Genomic DNA, 17,657 nt, shown 5'->3' on the forward strand with positions numbered 1-17,657 from the left:
AAGTTTCTTGAGAAGGATCATGATTTTGTCTGTTACAGTGCAAAAATCATCCTATAAATTTGCGTCAGTTTCCCCAGTTCCTGTGTCTGGGTGTGCTGCCTCACTGTGTGCTGACAGCTGTTGGCCTCCTCCCCATGTTTACACTCCCTGTTTCTGCCGTCTGCCTCAATCCTGCACTGACAGTTTGACCCACTGCTTGCTGTTAAAGGGGATGAGTAGTGATAGCATTTAAATTGCTGTTGACCATGTGTGTGCCCAATATAAAGGACCGGGAAATAAGCACTGGGACATCACATGGAAAGCTGCAGGCATCACGCTATTTCCACTAGGTCTGGTTATTGACAGTTAAATAGAAGTGCATAGGATTTTTGAGAAGCTCTCATGTGACTCTTTGGCATGGTCAGCCTTATATAACAAGTGGAGCACACTCTGGTTTTTTTCAATATGACCACAATAAGTGCCTTGGAAATACCTACAAAAAAAAGGAAAGAGACAATAGTATATCTATTTATTTTATCTGTCCATCAGAAGCTATTAGCTCAGTATTAATATATGGCCCTCATTTGAAGGTGTTGTCCAGTTATTTTGTTATCTTCCATGATAACATTCCAGGCAGTTACATGCATTGTTACGAAAAAAAAAGAGATATTTAATACCTTGGTATTTAAATTCCAGAAACACTGCTCCTTTGACTGATACGTTGATTTAAGTTGATAAAAATGTCAAATTTCTTTTCCCTAGAAGGGACTGTTCCCAAGTATTCCATTCTTAATCCGTGTCTTTGTAAGGTTAAACCATTCACAGTACATTGACTATATGAATGTTTCATACTATTTTATTGCCACTAAAAGGGGCTTCATTCTTCCATTGTGAGTTTTGTCTGAATAAATTTCTTATATGAGAGCATACAGCACTTGTAGAGAGATGCCGACAAGCAGTCTGGAGAGATCACTTTTGTACTTGCTGATAAAGGCTCTTTCAGCTGCCTTTGTGTGGAACAGCTGTGACATCTAATGACTAGTTAGATCTATCCTCGGTGAGTATGCTGTGTGGATATTCCAGAGGATATATCCCTATACTCTCCTCTCTGTATTTAATAGGAGTCGTCTAAACAGAATCAGAGAGCAGCCAAAGGCTGGGGGTTAGTGCATCCCTTGATGGAATCAACATTTATTTCAGCAGTTTTGTTCTGCTATCAAAGGCTACTGTGTTTTCTGCATAGTGAGCTAAATTGAAAATTCACTTTTGAGGGATCAAAAGTAGATTATTAAACTTGCTTTTATGTAAGATGTGTACAGCAAATGGAATTAGAAAAAAACACAGTCAAAATTTGTAATACTGTTCTGAGAAAAAGTATCTTTGAAATCTCCATGAGAGCATGTATTTTCATTTTGCTCTTTATTCATGTAGAACAAAGAGGCTAGATTAATTAATTGCTGATGGAAAAAGACAGGGGGGTTATTAAAAGCTGTCTCAAGAAGTTGGTCATTGAGAGGGTGTATCTCTAGGTCCCTGTTTTTACAGCAGAAGACTCAAGAGACTCCTATTAAAGGCTATGGGAATGACTTTGTGGGACTTTCACACTAGCAATGAGAGGGTAACCTGACATTCCTGAAACTCCCACTGCCATTCCTATGATGGAGCATCTCAAGCCAGTGCTTCAGATGCTGTTCCTGCCTGCTGTGTCTCCGAGGCCAAGGGCTGTCTGGGTGCGCGAGCAAAAGGCTGGGCCCAGAGCTTGGGGGTACCAGCTGAGGGGTGCTCAGGATATCAAGGGGCTCCACACTAGGAGAGTTGTTCAGGGTTATTTGTCAGCATAACAACTGTCTTATATCGATCCAAACAGCCCAATTAAAAATGGAGTAGTGTGAGAAGCTTATTATATATCTGTAATATAGGAAATCAAATATCTTTTATGGCCATGAGCAGAAACAAAATCCAAGCTATTTTGATAAATGAGGTTTTGTTTGAATGTATTATATGTATTATTCTCTTGGAAACTGACTGTGAATTTGAATGTTTAGTTTGTCTTTTTTTTCTCTCGTTACTAATTTGCTCTCATTTGACTCCATGCTTCCTTTTAAATTTCCTCTCAAGGTATGCACTCTTCCTGTTTTCTTGCTTTTGAAAACACCGTCTGACTTTGTTTTGATAATGGAGTTATAATTCTGTTGTTCCAGATCTGTGTTGCTCGTCTCATTTGTTAGCGCTCTAATTCACTTTAAAATAATGTCATACAAAGTATCTATTTATTGAGGTGATTTGGAAAACTATGTTAAGCTAAAGAATTAATTGTTTGTTTTTAATTACATCATTGCACATGTGGACAGATATGGATTACATCAGAAAAAGTGGTGCTGGTATTAAAGGCTGTGATTGAGTTTTTTATAATTATTATCTGAGTAATAGAAAAACATTTCTGTGGTTCACAGCATAAACCAAACTGGCACTCTCTGATTACCAGCCCAGTATACTAACCCTTTTTCTCCTGCATCCCTCTAGACCAGCCCCTGCAGTGGGTATAAGGAGTCTTCGTTTCAGCAGATGGACAGGGGGAACTGGGGTTCTTTGGTCAAGGAGGCTGCCAGGCTATGCTTGACCATGTTCTTGTTCTTCAACTCTCTGTCTGTCTGTCTTTCCTTCAGTGTCAACTTTGTGGTTTATTTAATTTTTCTCTTGCCCCATCCTGTGACACCAAGTGACAGCTATGTCAGCCCAGACCGCTCCGTAGTAGCTGCTGTTTAATCCTTCTTTCTGTGCTCAGTGGAAGACTCTGGGAGAAACAACTCTAGTGACATCCAGTTTTCTTTGAAGTGACCTCGACTCTTCTGAGAACAGCCCTGGTTCCCATCTAGCAAGACCCCTCTCTTGAATGTAGGACCCTTGGGGAAGTGCCTTTTTCATCAAGGGATCCCCTGGTGCCCATCTTCTCCTGCCTCTCAGGTGGACTTTGTCCTGTAGCTGTCTGACTTGGTTCATGCAGGTTGCCAGACCTCTGGGGCAAGGTATTTTTACCTTTCTGAGTGTGTAGGATGCTGTCTGAACATGCAGCCTGGCACAAACCTTTTATTGTTGCAGCAATGGGAGCTTGAGCTTTCACTGGTTTGGAAAATGCTTGTCTTCTGCACATCTCCATCCTAGCAACCCATCTGTCCTACTAACAGAAGGGGCAGCTACCAATGCAAGTAAGACATTTCCTATGGGAAACTATAAGGGAGATGAACACATACTATTTTACTCCCAGTGCTTCCACTGAATTTATCAGAACACCCTGGCAAGTCCTTTTTTCATCTTCCTATTTCAAGACCTACCTTAAAGCAGGAGGGCCATGGGAACCTGGAAACTCCAGACAGCTTGTCCTGCTGTAGGCAATAGACGTTTAATCTGCTGCACCTGCTAGCCAAACCCCTCCTCAGTCTGGCTCTGAAATTGTCCACATCACTGCAGGGAGAAGTTCAACTCCAGGTCTTCTCTGAAGATGGAAAGTATGTAGTAAAGAAAGGAGCAAAAGGAGGATGAATTTCACCTGACACAGGCATCTGAAAGCAGTAGACTGTGTTTTTGGTGAGGCATCTTGGTTCCCTCCAAAGTCATGAGACAGATGGACACCTTTAGATTTATCCCACACTACAGCAAGTGAGATAAATCTCTTTCTGAAGGTGTCAGTCTCTTCTCTTTTTCTCTGCTGGCTCCAAAGGAAGCCTTATGTGATAAGTTCAGCAGGCACTGATTTGTAGTTGGATAAAATTGTGTCAGCCCACATAAGAGGGATGTTAAGGAAGCTGGCTTCAGCCATCCATAAATTCCCAAGACACATGATACCTACAAAGAATGTAGAATAAGGTAGAGAGATTCCTTAAGGCATTATTCTGTATTTATATTGCTGCAAATTCCCTTTGCAGCCTCACAATAGCCTTGTGTTAGTGAGCACAGCAGCTGCACAGCCCAAGCTAAAACTTGGAAGCCTTTTATCCTCTTGGGAGGCCCTCAAGAAAGGCAAGGAGGCCTCTTCCACTTATAGGTGATCTGGTGGATGTGTGCCTACTCTTGAGGAACCTGCCTGCATCTGTCCTCTCAGTGGGAGCTGCTGCTTCTGCTCCTTGGGCAGAGCAGAGTGGAGAACTGTGGTGCTTCACCTTTCTCCACATTCCTCTCACATATTCCAGACTGAGCTCTCTGTTTTTATTGTGTTCGTGATTTTTTTCTTTGCTATATTCTTTAATGTTGGATGGGTATTTTTTTTTCTTTCTTTTTTTTTTTTCTTAATAATTTAATGGTGTTTTTTTAATGGCTCAGGCTCTGGCCAAGACTGGGCAGTTTACCAGCAAACCCCCCTGTGTGGGTGGGGTGGGGGCACGTCACAAGACTTTTGCTTTTTGCCTATCTCCATCTGTTGGTAGGACAACTTGTACCCACTGTCTGGGGATGGCACTGAGGGGCTTGAAGGAAACAGATAAACAGGTAAGAGTGTTCTTGCTTTCTATTTCTTCTCTTCACACAAACTGAGGACTACAGCACTCAGGTTCCACAGATGTGTCTGGGATTGATTCTTCCTCCATTGGTATCAGTAGAGTTAAGAGAAAACATGAAATAGGTTTGTCTCAGCACTTGAAATGATTCTTGGTCAACCTGCTGTATTTGAAGAACAAGCAATGTACATGGCAATGAAATTCCCCACCCAGCTGAGTGATGTGTCACTGCCATCCTTCAGCCCAGATAAATAATTTGAGGCTGATGTTCAATTGCTGTAAAGCATCAAGAGTTCTTACTGACAGAATCCAGACCTTCTGACCGTTAGGCTTTTTGTAATTACATATTTGTAAATAGGATTTTTCTTAAGTCCTTATGGAATCCCTTTAAAAAAACAAAAACCAAAGACCACAACAAAAACTAAACACAATTTTTTTCTGTTTCCTTCTCTGTTGCTCTGGTGCTTATAAAGCAGGGATATGCTTGACTTGGAACAGTGCAACATGCAAATTTTAATTAACATAAAACATAAACCAAACCAGCCTCTCTTCTCACTTCAATATGCAGATTCAGTTTGTAATTCCTGCTAGGTTGTGATGAGAGAAGGATACTGGATCTTTTTTGGTGCATTCTTTTGCATGTTTACTCATATTCCTTTTTGCAGTTTACTGAGTGTTACATTTTGGGAGTGGATGCAGTAAAAGGTGCATTTGTGTCCTCCAAGCTGAGCAAAGGGACATGATGCTGACATATCCCAGCACGTCCAGCACAGGGAAAGGCTGGGCACACAGAGACAACAAAAATCTTCTGGCAAAAGTCTTCTCCAACAAAGGATTTGTGGAAGTCATGAGAGCTTGAGGGGTGGTTGTGCCTTCTCTCAGAGGATATATTTCTAAATTTGGCGAAACTGGAACACTCTCCTCAAATGAATTATGTCTTAATTTACTGTTCTTGTTTTCACTGAAAGACTACAAAAAGAGTTGCACTAGGTAAGACCAGGTGTACACTGATTTTTCACTCCTGAGGAAGGTTATTGGGAGCTGGCTCACAGTCCACCTGTTCACAGATACCTGGAAGATTAGATAAAAGGGTTGTGCATGTGAATTTTTCTTCAGTGAAGAAAGAAAAAATCAAGGATTGTCTTCAAAGCAATTTAATGATGTGTGTTTTTCCATAGATCTCTCTCAGGGCGAATTGTCGGAGGAGTCTGGTGGTTCTTCACTCTCATCATTATCTCTTCCTACACTGCTAATCTTGCTGCCTTCCTTACGGTGGAAAGGATGGTTTCACCCATAGAGAGTGCAGAGGACTTGGCTAAACAAACTGAAATAGCCTATGGCACTTTGGATTCAGGCTCAACCAAAGAATTCTTTAGAGTAAGTCTGTTAAATCTCCTTCAAGTGCCTAATTTATGGGTTTCAGTTGTTTGGTTTTACCCAGCTGTAACAGCTGTCCTGGTGAAAGCTGTTTTGTGCAATCAGGACAGGCCTGAGTGCAGATTTTAATATCAAAAAAGCATTTTATCAAAAATGGATGGTTTTGCTTAACCTGAAACATCTCAAGATGGAAAACCCGACCTCTACTGTCACGGGAAGGGTTTTGTGACACCAGTTTCAGAGCCTCGGTCTGATGAGCAATAATGCAGTTGTTGGCACAATGTTTAACAGAAAAAACTCTTGCAAGGAGTGATGCTCTTGACCTACTTGCTGTGCATGCCCAGCTGGCAGCTGGTAATGCCATCCCGCATCGGTGTTCTCTTGCCAGAATGAAGGGGGGATGGGAGGCCTGTGTTGTTGCTCATTCCTGGTGGAGCATTGATTGCTGCCATTGTTGTTTTGTCTTCACTGCTCACCAGCATCTGGCTGTGCCTGTATCTGACAGTCAGGGGTAAAAATTTTGTACCCCAGAACTCTGGTTGTTTTTCACCTTGGTTAGGGAGATGCAGGGTTTGCAACATTTGAGGGTAGGGGCAAGTGCATGCCTTTATTTAAGATCATCCTTTCTTTCTCCTCTTGCCAAGCCACAAGCTGAACTGCAGAGAGTTTGGTGAGAGGCATTAGGAATTCTAAATATGGCCTCAGACCACTTTTATGTCTCTGAAAACATCTTCCTGAAAAGCTCTTATTTCTAATCTTTCCAAGGGTGAACTGGAATGCTCAGGCTTTCAGGGAGCTCTTGGTTCTCTCTCAGCAGTGCCAATCAGATGCCATTCAAACCAACTTTTTTTTTTTTTGTGTAGAAGAGTGGTCAGTACTGCAGGATTAATTACTGCCTGTTACACATACTGGCCAGGTGCAAGCAGGAGACAAAAAAAATCTTGCTGCTGTAGGCTGATGAAATACTGAGGGCCCCTTGGAGAAATAGGGCTCCTTGAATTTACTTAAAATTTTAATACATGACCACACACACACATACATGTACATAGACATCTGAAGTAAACCTGAAAGGGAATGCAAAGGTATTTTATAAAGCTTTTGCACTCTACCTGTAATGTCTTTATATTAAAAGAGATAATCAGTGTTCTTAACTGTGGTAGCAGGTACATTACAGCAGCTTCTGTTTGTGTTAAAATCCTGTGAGATAAACACTGACCTTGTAAGGCTGACATTAGTGTATAAAAATTTTTATGCTGTTTAATTATCAACCCAAGGCAGTACTATCTTTACAGCAAAAATGAGTTAACCTGTCAAAAGAAGCAGCACAACTTGTTTAGAAATATTAGTGCTGTTTATAGTCACTATACTGATCTTCGGGAGAAAAATACCTTCTTTTAACTATCTTGTTATAGTTCATATAGAAAGAGGGATTGTATGGGGATGTTCCTTCATTTCGTTAATAGTTTGACACAACAAGGAAACCTCTTCTCACAGAAAGATCAAAGGAATGAGTGTTTCATGTGCAAGGATACAAAGTCTGGTAAATGTATGAATGCTTTGTTGTGCTGCTAATAGTCTTGAGATGAGCTGTGTCTCTCTGCTAGTGCTGGGAAAAGCAGGGTTGTAAATGAGCTGATCTGTCAGGAACTGCCAGCTCCATCAGGCCAGGACAGGAGTCAGCTGGGGATGGATGAGAGTAGAGCCCCAGCAGTGTGGAGCAAGGCTGGATGGGCCAAGTGGGAAGAAGAATGAGTCCTAAGTGGTGCTTCTTTCTCTTTGGCATTCTCAAGGCACACAACATAATTTCAGTTGTATTAACTTTTGCAGAGTAATTAATTTGAATAGAGTGATGCAGCCATGAAAGTGTTGTGATTAGAGTCTTCTTCAGTTGGTTTGAAAAGGGCAAAAGTTTTGCCTTAGATTAAATGTGTATGTTCACATAAATACTTCATTGTACAGTGTTTGTTAGTTACTTAATGAGATGGTAAAGGTGGCTGAAACTTGAAATAACTTAGAGGACTCAAGCTTTCCAAGGTCCTGCAGCACAGATTGCACCTCTCTGTGTTTTAGGGGACTTGTTCTCCCTTGACAGCTCTTTTCACTCTGCTACCGGAGCGTCAGTGACAGTGACAGTGCTCTGAGTTGGAAAAAGCCATGAGTTCTCCTGAGTACAGGGTGATGCTTATGTCCTGTGTAAGGGGAATGTCCTCCTCCACCCATTTTCCCCCAGCATTTAGCTAGTTTAAACAGCAGTTAGCTGAGTGGCTCACGATCATTTACTCAGTGAGAAAGGAGTAACTTGGCTCTATAGTTGGGTCATGGCTTCACACAGGAGGTTCAGGACAGTCTCTCCAAGATCCCATTAAGAAGTTTGGATGGGTATATCTCTTTCTAGAGCAGTAAGGCTAAAATGTTTCTCAAAGATACTAATCAGATACTGATCTTAATGACTGCTGTTGGCCAGTGGAAGGTGCCAGACTGACAGCAGAAAGGAACAATTGCCTCCTGATGCATCAAAAAGGGATGATATATAAGCGAGCTTCAGATCCCTGCCATCTTGTCTACATGTGCTAGAAGGAGCTCCTTTAGAACCTCCAAGCCATGGCTCCCTTCTGCCAACCCCATTTCTAGACAGGATCACTTTTGAAGGGCAATACCTGAAACTGGACTGATACCAGCCTCTCAATTCAGATGAACAGATGGTAATGACTTTGAGCCACTTCAGACCTGGGCAGACTCCAGCTCGTGACCTATTTTCCAGCCTTGGCAGTTTCCCTAAACATCGCAGTGTCTCCTGGGCAGACACTCTCCCAGCTCTGGAGGTTAAGTGGGATTCACCATTGCTGCTTGATGCTTGCACGGCGACTGCTGTTGGGCTGACGCTGCTCTCACAGTCCCAACACTGCTGTCACAGTGCCAACACTGCTCTCACAATTCCAACGTGTCTCTCACAATTCCAACCAGAGCTGGTATGTTGTAACGGTTTCACAGTAGACACTATTTACACTCCTCATTTGTTGGCGATTCTCTGCATAAGGGCATTTGTCCTCCCAGTATATCTAAGATTCAGAGGAACCTTCTGATATTCTCCTGGTTGTTGTTTGCTTCTGCTCAGAAACATCTTACATTTTGCACTAATTAGCTTATAAAGGCATTTAAATGGCAATCAATAGATTACATCAATTCCCTTTTGGCTTTCAAAGGGCACTCATCCATATTGAAAAGGGAAAGAAAGGACCTCTCCTGAGATATTTATTAACACATGGTCTCAGATTAAGGACTCCAAAATGAAGTGTTCTCTTTCTTGAGCAGTGGTGAAGGCCTGTATGAAAAAGAAGTTTCAAATCCCTAAGCTATTACTTTTAAGGGTGTATCTGTTAGAGTTAACATCTAATACATTCAATTAAAGTTTCAGCATATCTGAGCAGCTTATCAAATCAATATAATGCCATTTAATCCAAATTTAGCACTGAACCTAAGTATAATACCACACTCTAATACATTTCACCTCCAATATGCTTATATTCAAAAGGCATGACTTTTACAACCAATTAGTGATTCTTGTCTAAACTTGGCTGTATTTGAACTTCAGTAGAAGCAGAACATGTTTGTAGACATTTAGAAATATAAATTGCCCTTGAATTTATGGTGGCTTCTTATAATGGATAGCTGAGATCTCTGTTACGAGGCTTCTGCAAAATAACTTGCCAAGTGTATGTTTGATCATTGGCAAACACAGCTGACCTGCTAGTACATTTCACTGAGAACTTTTGTAGTTAATCACTGTTAACTAAATTAAGGAGAAAAGAAGGTTTCAAAAGAATGTTATTTTATTGCAGAAATTTTTTTTTTGTATATTTCTCAGCAAAAGTTTAAGGATGTCCCCAACCAAACAACTCAGCTACCCCATGGCTCTCCCATGCCTCAGGTGGAATGATTCGCTGCCCTGAAGTCAGTTCCTGATTTTTTCTCCTGGAAATGTCACCAATTGTCAGGTCTGTTAGGAATTTCAGTAGAAAGGCCAAAGATCCTTTGGGCATGATGGTTATTCCAGCTCTTACAGTTGATTCATCAGTTTCCTGAAAAAGGGATTTTTTGCAAACCAGGTTCAGACATGAGGCCTTTCTGGACTTTGTCTATACATAAAATACATATAAACCCACAGTTTTTAAGACACAGAAAGTCATGCTAAGGATGGCCTTTAAGATGTTCCTCATTTTGGTCTCTTGGTTTCATCAGATCAGAATAGTTCAGCAGAAGCAGATAGAAAAGCATGAGATGCACTGGCAAGAGGCTTTGCATTTCTGGTTGCCCATACTGAGGACATGCAAACAGCTACCAGAAAAAGCTGTAAGTGAGAAGGGGACTGGTGAGGTATCTCTTGAAAAGAAACTTAAGTACCAAGTTGCTTAGCTGGTAAAACTAAAGGTGATATAGAAAACAATTTGTTCAAAAACAAAGAAAAGACACCAGGCAGATTAGCACCAAAGCAGAAAATGAACATTTATCTGAAAAAAAACAGTGAAAGAACAGATGAAATCCAGATTCTTTTGAAATTTAAAGAAAACATTACTTTAACCCATCAAAAGGATTTGAAATACCTTTGGCTAAAAGCACATGGGGCAACTCAGACCTCCCCTCCTGTTCAGTAGAGCCTTGTGTTGGGCTGTGTGAGGAGGGGCTGTGGTGGCACCAATGGATCCCTCCTGGCTCGAAAGAGCCAAGTGCCACTTGTCACTCCCAGCTGGCAGCTTGCAGAGAGGATTCCCCATTCAGGTGCCTCTGACTGTAGCAGACGAGGCCAGTGCCAGTCGGGCAGCCAAGGAGGACCTCCATCCCAGAGCCTCAGGAGAGAGTGAGGAATTTATGATCGTAATGCATTCAGAAGCACCACTGTGTTACACCCCATTATAAGTTAAAGAGCTCATTGCTTTCCTCTGATGATAAGCTTGTGTAAAGACGAGAGGGAAATAAATTCTACCAGCAAGCAGTTTAGGTAAGGAGAAGCCTTGGGTTATACACCCATAGCTGCTGTACGATTTTTATGTATTCTGTGCAATCAAACGATATTGAGATCATCATTAGAGCCTATTAGAAACACCATTGTGAACTCTGTGCAGACAGCGCTAAGGGTTTCATCTGTAGTTAAACTCTTTGATTTTTAATTTCAAAATTTATTTTGCTAGTGAAGATGAAGGACTTTTTTCTAGCACAGCAGTCATACAAATGCTTTGCTTTTGCCTTTGGATAAAACTATGATTAGCAGTTTGGAGCCTTCTGTGTTCTTGACATCAAGCAAAACAACACAGTCATCATAACAAATTCCTGACAAAAATATTGAAGTGTGATTGTATTTATGGGCTTTAAAGAGTAGAACATAGAAAAGTGATAGTTTCAAAGATGAGTTGTATAGATCTGAGATACACAAAGTGGCAGTGGTTAATCATAAAAAGTACTGTAGTTTAACTGTTTTTCAACACAGAAGCTCTGAAAATTTTATTCACCCATATATTTTCTCTCTCTTCCCTGTTTGATATAGGTGGGAGCATGTACAAATATTAAAAGGTGAAGGTATGTGTGCAGAGAGATCAGAGCCTCTTCATTGCATGGATGATAGATGGTCTGCTTGTGGGGTTCGTTTAATCTCTTGAACCTCCTTTCTGCCACATGGCCAACAGGCAGTTTTAAAGGCAACAGGAAATCAAATGTGACATAATTGCAAAAGAAATGGGTTCCCATGAAGTGATCTAATGTCTTTAGGCCTATAGATTGGAGAGGAAAATGTATCCTTACAGGAACTAAAATTAACAGCTCGTCCATCATGCACTCCTTGGAAGGGAAGCATTTGAATGGTGCTGGGCTTAAGGTGGCTGAATCATTTTACTAATTTCAGCAAGCAAGCCAGGATTTAGCAGAGCTTTCAGTCAACACTTAATAACAAATATTTGAATAAATCTCTCCATGATCTTCAATAACAGATGGCATTTGTCTATCAGCTCTTGTGTTTGTGGTTTAGGCTTTCCAGCTCACCTCTGTCTCCATACCACCCAGCAGTCACCCTCTGTAAGAGCAGGGCTGTGGGTCCTGGGGGCCAGGTAGTGAGAGGGGCTGCAGCCCGTGGGAAGCTGGACACAGAAAGGCTGCAGCCTCTGGGAAGCTGGACACAGAGGGGCTGCAGCCCATGGGAAGCTGGACACAGAGGGGCTGCAGCCTCTGGGAAGCTGGACACAGAGGGGCTGCAGCCTGTGGGAAGCCGAGCACAGCAGCTCGCAGTGGGTTAATGCTGTAACTGTGTCTGTACCACAGAGGCAAAGCAGAGAGTGCCTGGGGGGAAAATCACTTGCTGTTTGAATGCTCTACTTTTTGGAGAGCAGCTCTATGATAATGATAATGACATTGCTCAAGACAGCGAGGACCCTGGTTTTTCAAGTCTCTCCTACTTTATGTAATGCTGCTGTGTCACATTAGTACATGCTTATTAGGGATTCATTTAAAATACATGGGTGCTGATAAATTACTCACAGCACTGCTACTGTTACTTTTGCATAATTAGAAAATACATGAAGGTTTAGAAACTCTAATGATGTGAATATGAAACATCCCCTCTTGCAGTCTGCTGGGATTTCTCCATCATTGCCTGTATATTGGCCTTTTCTGTCTGGAGCTGAAAACTCATTAGACCTGACAGTGTTCAGATCATGTGCTGGAAATGCCATTCTCTGTTAATTTATTACAGGCCAAATCCAGAGCAGGGCTGGTTGTGCTGCTCAGTTGCCCAGACAAGATAACTCTGCTGAATATGTCACTGCTGGAAAGATGCCCCTTAGCCTGAAGGCTGACGTAAGCCTCCCTCCAGCCAGCTCAAGTGTGTGCTGCTCCTGCTCCCCAGGCAGACAGACAGACAGACAGGCTCGCCCAGCACAGCTGTCCAGATCCCTGGCATGTGCCACCCAGCCCCTGTCAACCCCCCCTGGCACTGCTTCCTCAGGGTGAGCGCTGCCCGAGCGCTGGCTCTGTCACTGAGTCACAGAGGATTTACAAAGGCAGCTTGTCTCTGGTAAAGACTTTCATTTTAATTTCCCAATCAGCATTGCAACAAGGAGGAATGGATGGCAGCAATAAAGCAAGGAGATGAATATAGTCTGAAGTTCAGTGTTGTGCCAGGAAAGGACGTCTTAAAATCTTGATTTACATTCTGCTGCTCAGACTGTTACTGACATGTCAGCGACGTCTGGTTGCAGCCGGAGCGACTCTCTGCTTGTCTGTTTGTGTGAGCAGAGCTCGCTGCAGAAAAGATGCCTGTTAAAGCAGCTACAGCACATCGTCCACCTGATGCCAAAGGTCACACTTTCAAAAGGACCATGATACACAGGGAGAAAGTCTCAAAACACAACTCCTACAATATTGTATTATTTCTGTAAGACACTTTCTTTTGTAATCGGGCCACTGTGTATGTCAGGTGTGGAAAAATTAATGATGCTGAAGCCTGGAGGGGTTTTATTAGGCTGTTTCCCCAGCTCTTTGGGTGGACAGCGCTGCTGTGGACTGTTCTTCTCCACCATCACCACCTCCACCAGCCCCTTGCTGGACTCCCCATCTCTCAGCCCCATGGAGGGGTTGTCTTCATGTTGACATAGAGGATTCTTGAGAAAAGCAGCAGCCCAGGGGTTTGTGGGCCTGATCCTTCCACTCTCTGGGCTTCATTTGCCCCAACTGGGAAAGAAAAATGCCATTTCTAAAGGATAAGTAATCATTTGAGCAAGAAACCAACATGACAATGTCTCCCATCACATGCTTGGCTGCAAAATATTATTAGTCACCGTTTTTTTATGTGTGCATACCCTCTCAAAGATTTGTGTTCCTACAAACATACAGACTAGTTTACATGTGCGTGCTTGAACCTTGCTCTTCTGTGGCATTCCACAAATTCATAAACCATGGGTAGGATTTGGTAGACTTGGGGGTTGGCCTTGCTAGAAGAGAAATGCCCTGACCTACTTTCTTCTGCCGAGAATGTAATAACAGCAAGAGGTTCATGTAATGATGGGATTGATTTTTCTGTCCATATAGGTAAGTAAATTGCTGGCATCACAAGTTATCTGTGGCTAAAAGCTGTGACATTGATCTATTAGACTCTGCCCTATGACCTTCAGTAAATGACATCTCTGCTTTCATGCCCTCACTGGGGAAAGGGAACTAATGGTGCCCTCTGGCCTTCATGAGACCTATTTTTACCTTCTCAATAAAGAGCTTGGAAATCTCAGGCAGAGGGACCTTACTAATGATATTTATCATGTTCTTATGTAGCATCATCATTAGGCTAGCCTCCATGTGCTCCAGGACTGGAATTGGGCTGGGGGCTCCCACCAGTGTCCCTTACTCCCCTCCAGAGGCAGCTGTGCCAGGGGTGATTCAACATCAGGCTTGGGAGGGAGTGGAAAGGCATCAAATCAAAGCCATATCCAAACAAGTAACACAGTGGTGTCACTCCATTGCAATTTGCCATATTAGAAGTTCAAGCAAGCAACTGCCTAAACCCAGTGGATCTCAGTGGGGCCCAAGCCAGGCAGCAGCAGCGGTACCAAGGCAGTCTCTTGGCAGTTTTTTCATTCCTGTTTAGTAACTTGCTTTTTAATGGTTCATAAGCTCCTGGATTCATTAGCTGCTGCAGAAGAGCTAATTGCACACGTGGAAGAAAAGCAATGAGTGATGATAATGAAGCTACAGTTCACACTTAACTGCCCAAGTTCATTCCAGTGAGGTGTGCATCTATACAAAGTGAGGTGTGCGTCTGTATAAAGGCAGCATTATTATTCAGATTAAATACCTGCACTGATTTTAGTATGGACCTTTGTGTTTTGTATCAGCAGCATCTGTCTGACTTAAGGGCTTTAAATCTCCCTTGTAAAGGAGCTATAATGTAGTCATAGGGCCGGTGCAGCAGAGGAGAGTGTTAAGTCTGCTGCTTTAGGACCTTTATTGATGTAACTGCCCATCTTTATGTGTGTGCTGTGCTCAGGATGCTCCACATGCTTTTTTATTTTGCTACACTTTGTTTATCACTCTTAGTTTTGAAGGCAGAGGTAAAAAAATTAACATCAATATAATCTAAAAATTTTTAAAGTATAAAACAGAGAATATCTTATGGATTTTAAAAATAAAATTTATTTGGGTAAAATTGGCTTGTGACTGGATGATCAACAACCCTCACCTATAAGAGAACAATATGAGCTTGACTGCTGGGAAATCACTTCCTTGTGCCTGTCATAAGAAGTTAAGAACCATTTTAGTAATTTTTTATAAAATATCCCAATGGGGTGCACAAGGAGACCTTTTGAAGAAGACCTGCAGGTTGTGGAGGAGGTGGGAGGAAAAGCTAAACTTTCTAAAATAGGTAAAGGACATCCCTGTAACATACTTCAGCTACAGAGGAGAAATGTTGCTTCCTTCAAACACAACAGCTTCACCCCTACTCAGTAGTGGAGGAGGTGACACAGTGTCACTTCTAGCAGAAGTGTGAGACAGATGTCTGCAGAGGGGGAAGGCAATACGATCACTGGGAGAAGGCTTCATATTTTAGAGCTAAATTTAACCAGTGTCAAGGAATTGTCCAAGATGTGCTGGGGTTTGCTAGGTGATTTGGGATGTGCAAAAGTGAAACCAAGGCACCTAGTCTGGCTCAGCTGGAGCCACATTTGTGGTTGCTGGATTTTTTGGTTGTTGGATGGATTGAAGAAATAGCTGCAACTGAGAGGCAAGCTTGCCTCCTTCCCATGCCTGTATCACTCACCCAGCCCTGACTGGCCACGCTTTTGGATGCTACTGCACACTCTGGCTGATTTTTTATTTCACTGCTGGAGCCAATCACATATCAAAACTAGGAGAATTACAACGAAAGACAGTGTTAAAATTGTGGACTGATGGAATTGGCATCTTCTTTTCAAATGAATGTGTTGCTACCCAGAAGCAACGTGTATTTAGGTGCCGATTAGTAACAGGCCAAGTGAAGTGAGTCCTTGGCACGAGAGCTGCTGGCTCTGCTGACACAGAAGGGAGCTGCCTGCACCCTTGGCTGTGGTGTTTGCGGCTCAAAAGCATACTTTTGCATAAACATATCCAAATGAAGGAAAAAAAAAAGCCAGCATTATTGACAAAGCAAAGGCCAGTTCTATTTATATCTGCAGTAAGGCTGCAATAATGAAAAGACGCTTTCATGTGTCTCAGGGCCTAGATGAAACACTGAAAATGTTGCTGTTAAGAAAAAAATTATAATAATATCCCCTTGAAATCCCGAGGAAATGCATGTGGCAGACTTCTGGAGAGCAATATCAAAGAAATAGGAGTTGCAGAGCATAGGGAGTTACTGCAGTTATGGGCTTTGAATTAGCTTAAATCTTTGCTTTTAAGGTTTTTTTTCCCTAAGTATGTCTTTAAAAGTAACACTTTATTGACATGGAAAATGTTTTACTGCCACTGAACTCTAGCAAGAGTGCACATCTGTCAGACCTTGCCTTATTTTGGAGTGTAAATCCTTTCTCTGTGGTTGCTTCTGGTCTGGCCCCTCTTATGGGTGTCAGACTTCTGGGGGGGGCTGAGAGAGGCAGTGTGAATGTCTGCAGAGGGGGACAGATGGGTAAGAATGTTCTTTCAACACAGAATTCGGAGCTTTATAGTTAGAAAGAAAAGACATTTTTCTTTTCCAAAAGTCTTTCAGGGGCTTCTGGGGTGGTTGGGTTTTGTTGAGGCAATTGGAAAATTGGAAAAAAAGGAAAATACCTACTAAAAATACCATCTGTCATTTCATCCCGTTGCATCTTTGACCAGCTTGAATCAACTGGTTGTTTCATGGCATTGAGCAGGTTTAAAATATGGCTCCAGGAGCAAAAAACACCCTTGAGCGTTGCTGAGCGTGTGTGCCGGTATCACAGCTCGTCTGGTGGCAGTCCCTTTCTCCAAGAAGCCTCATCATAAGTAATTACTTTCACCTTAAAATGAATTTAAGTGAATGGCTGTAAAAAGCAGCACTAACCAAGCAGGACTCAGTGGCCGTCACACCCCTGGTCCTCTCTCTCAGGACCCCTGGGGTCCTCAGCCAGACTGTGCTCCAAAACCAACATGTACCTAATGCATTTTATATTAACCCTTCCCAGTCAATACATGCTTTGTTCATTTCTAGCTTGAATTTTTGTCTACTTCTACTAGATCAGACTGCTATTCTTATTTAGTTGATTCGATAATAACAAGATATTATGAAAATCCCACTTGGCAGAAGAAGAGATGGGCAATGACCATATAGAAATAGGAACTGATTTTTAACTACATCATCCAGAAGCATTAAATGAAGGTAACAGACTATAAAGCTTAGGCCATTTTTTGAAGTTGAAAGGAGATCAGGTTTTCAGTTGTAGAATTTGATTTTCTGAAGCATGAATGGTAATATTCACCCTTTGCCCTTGGAGCAGGGAATGGGCTTTCTTTGGACCACGTGCAGCCCTGAGCATGCTGTTGGCACGCATCACATAACTGTGATTATTAACAATGCACAGATATACTGGCCATTGCTTTCAGGTAGTCAGGCCAGCTGGAAAGAGTAGGAAAGAATTTATTACTGACAGGTATTCAGGTGTGAGTTAAAAGATTGAAAGGAATAGAAATTCTGGTTTATCTGGGTAATTAAAGGCACACTCTGCAGAAGAAAACAAGCGAAAGCATATGTAGTGCATGCACAATTCGGAAGGCTCACAACTTCAGGTTACTGAGAGGTATAAAGCATGAAGATGGTTTTCCACCTTCCTTTTGTCCCTTAGATGC

At 42.2% G+C, this 17,657-nt stretch overlaps 1 protein-coding gene across 5 annotated transcripts in view; it reads left to right on the forward strand.

Moving 5' to 3' along the window:
• GRIA3 (glutamate ionotropic receptor AMPA type subunit 3) overlaps window positions 1–17,657 on the forward strand; it is a 149,528-nt gene that overhangs the window by 107,207 nt on the left and 24,664 nt on the right. For all 5 annotated transcript variants that reach the window (XR_007206709.1, XM_048318370.1, XM_048318371.1 and 2 more), the window contains one exon: window positions 5,648–5,846. Coding sequence is in view for 4 of the 5 variants with exons in the window: in XM_048318370.1 (XP_048174327.1) it covers window positions 5,648–5,846 (199 nt within the window). In the remaining variant the exon portion in view is untranslated. The remainder of the gene's footprint in view (window positions 1–5,647; window positions 5,847–17,657) is intronic.

This window comes from Corvus hawaiiensis, chromosome 14, assembly GCF_020740725.1.
Source record: "Corvus hawaiiensis isolate bCorHaw1 chromosome 14, bCorHaw1.pri.cur, whole genome shotgun sequence".
NCBI lineage: Eukaryota > Metazoa > Chordata > Aves > Passeriformes > Corvidae > Corvus > Corvus hawaiiensis.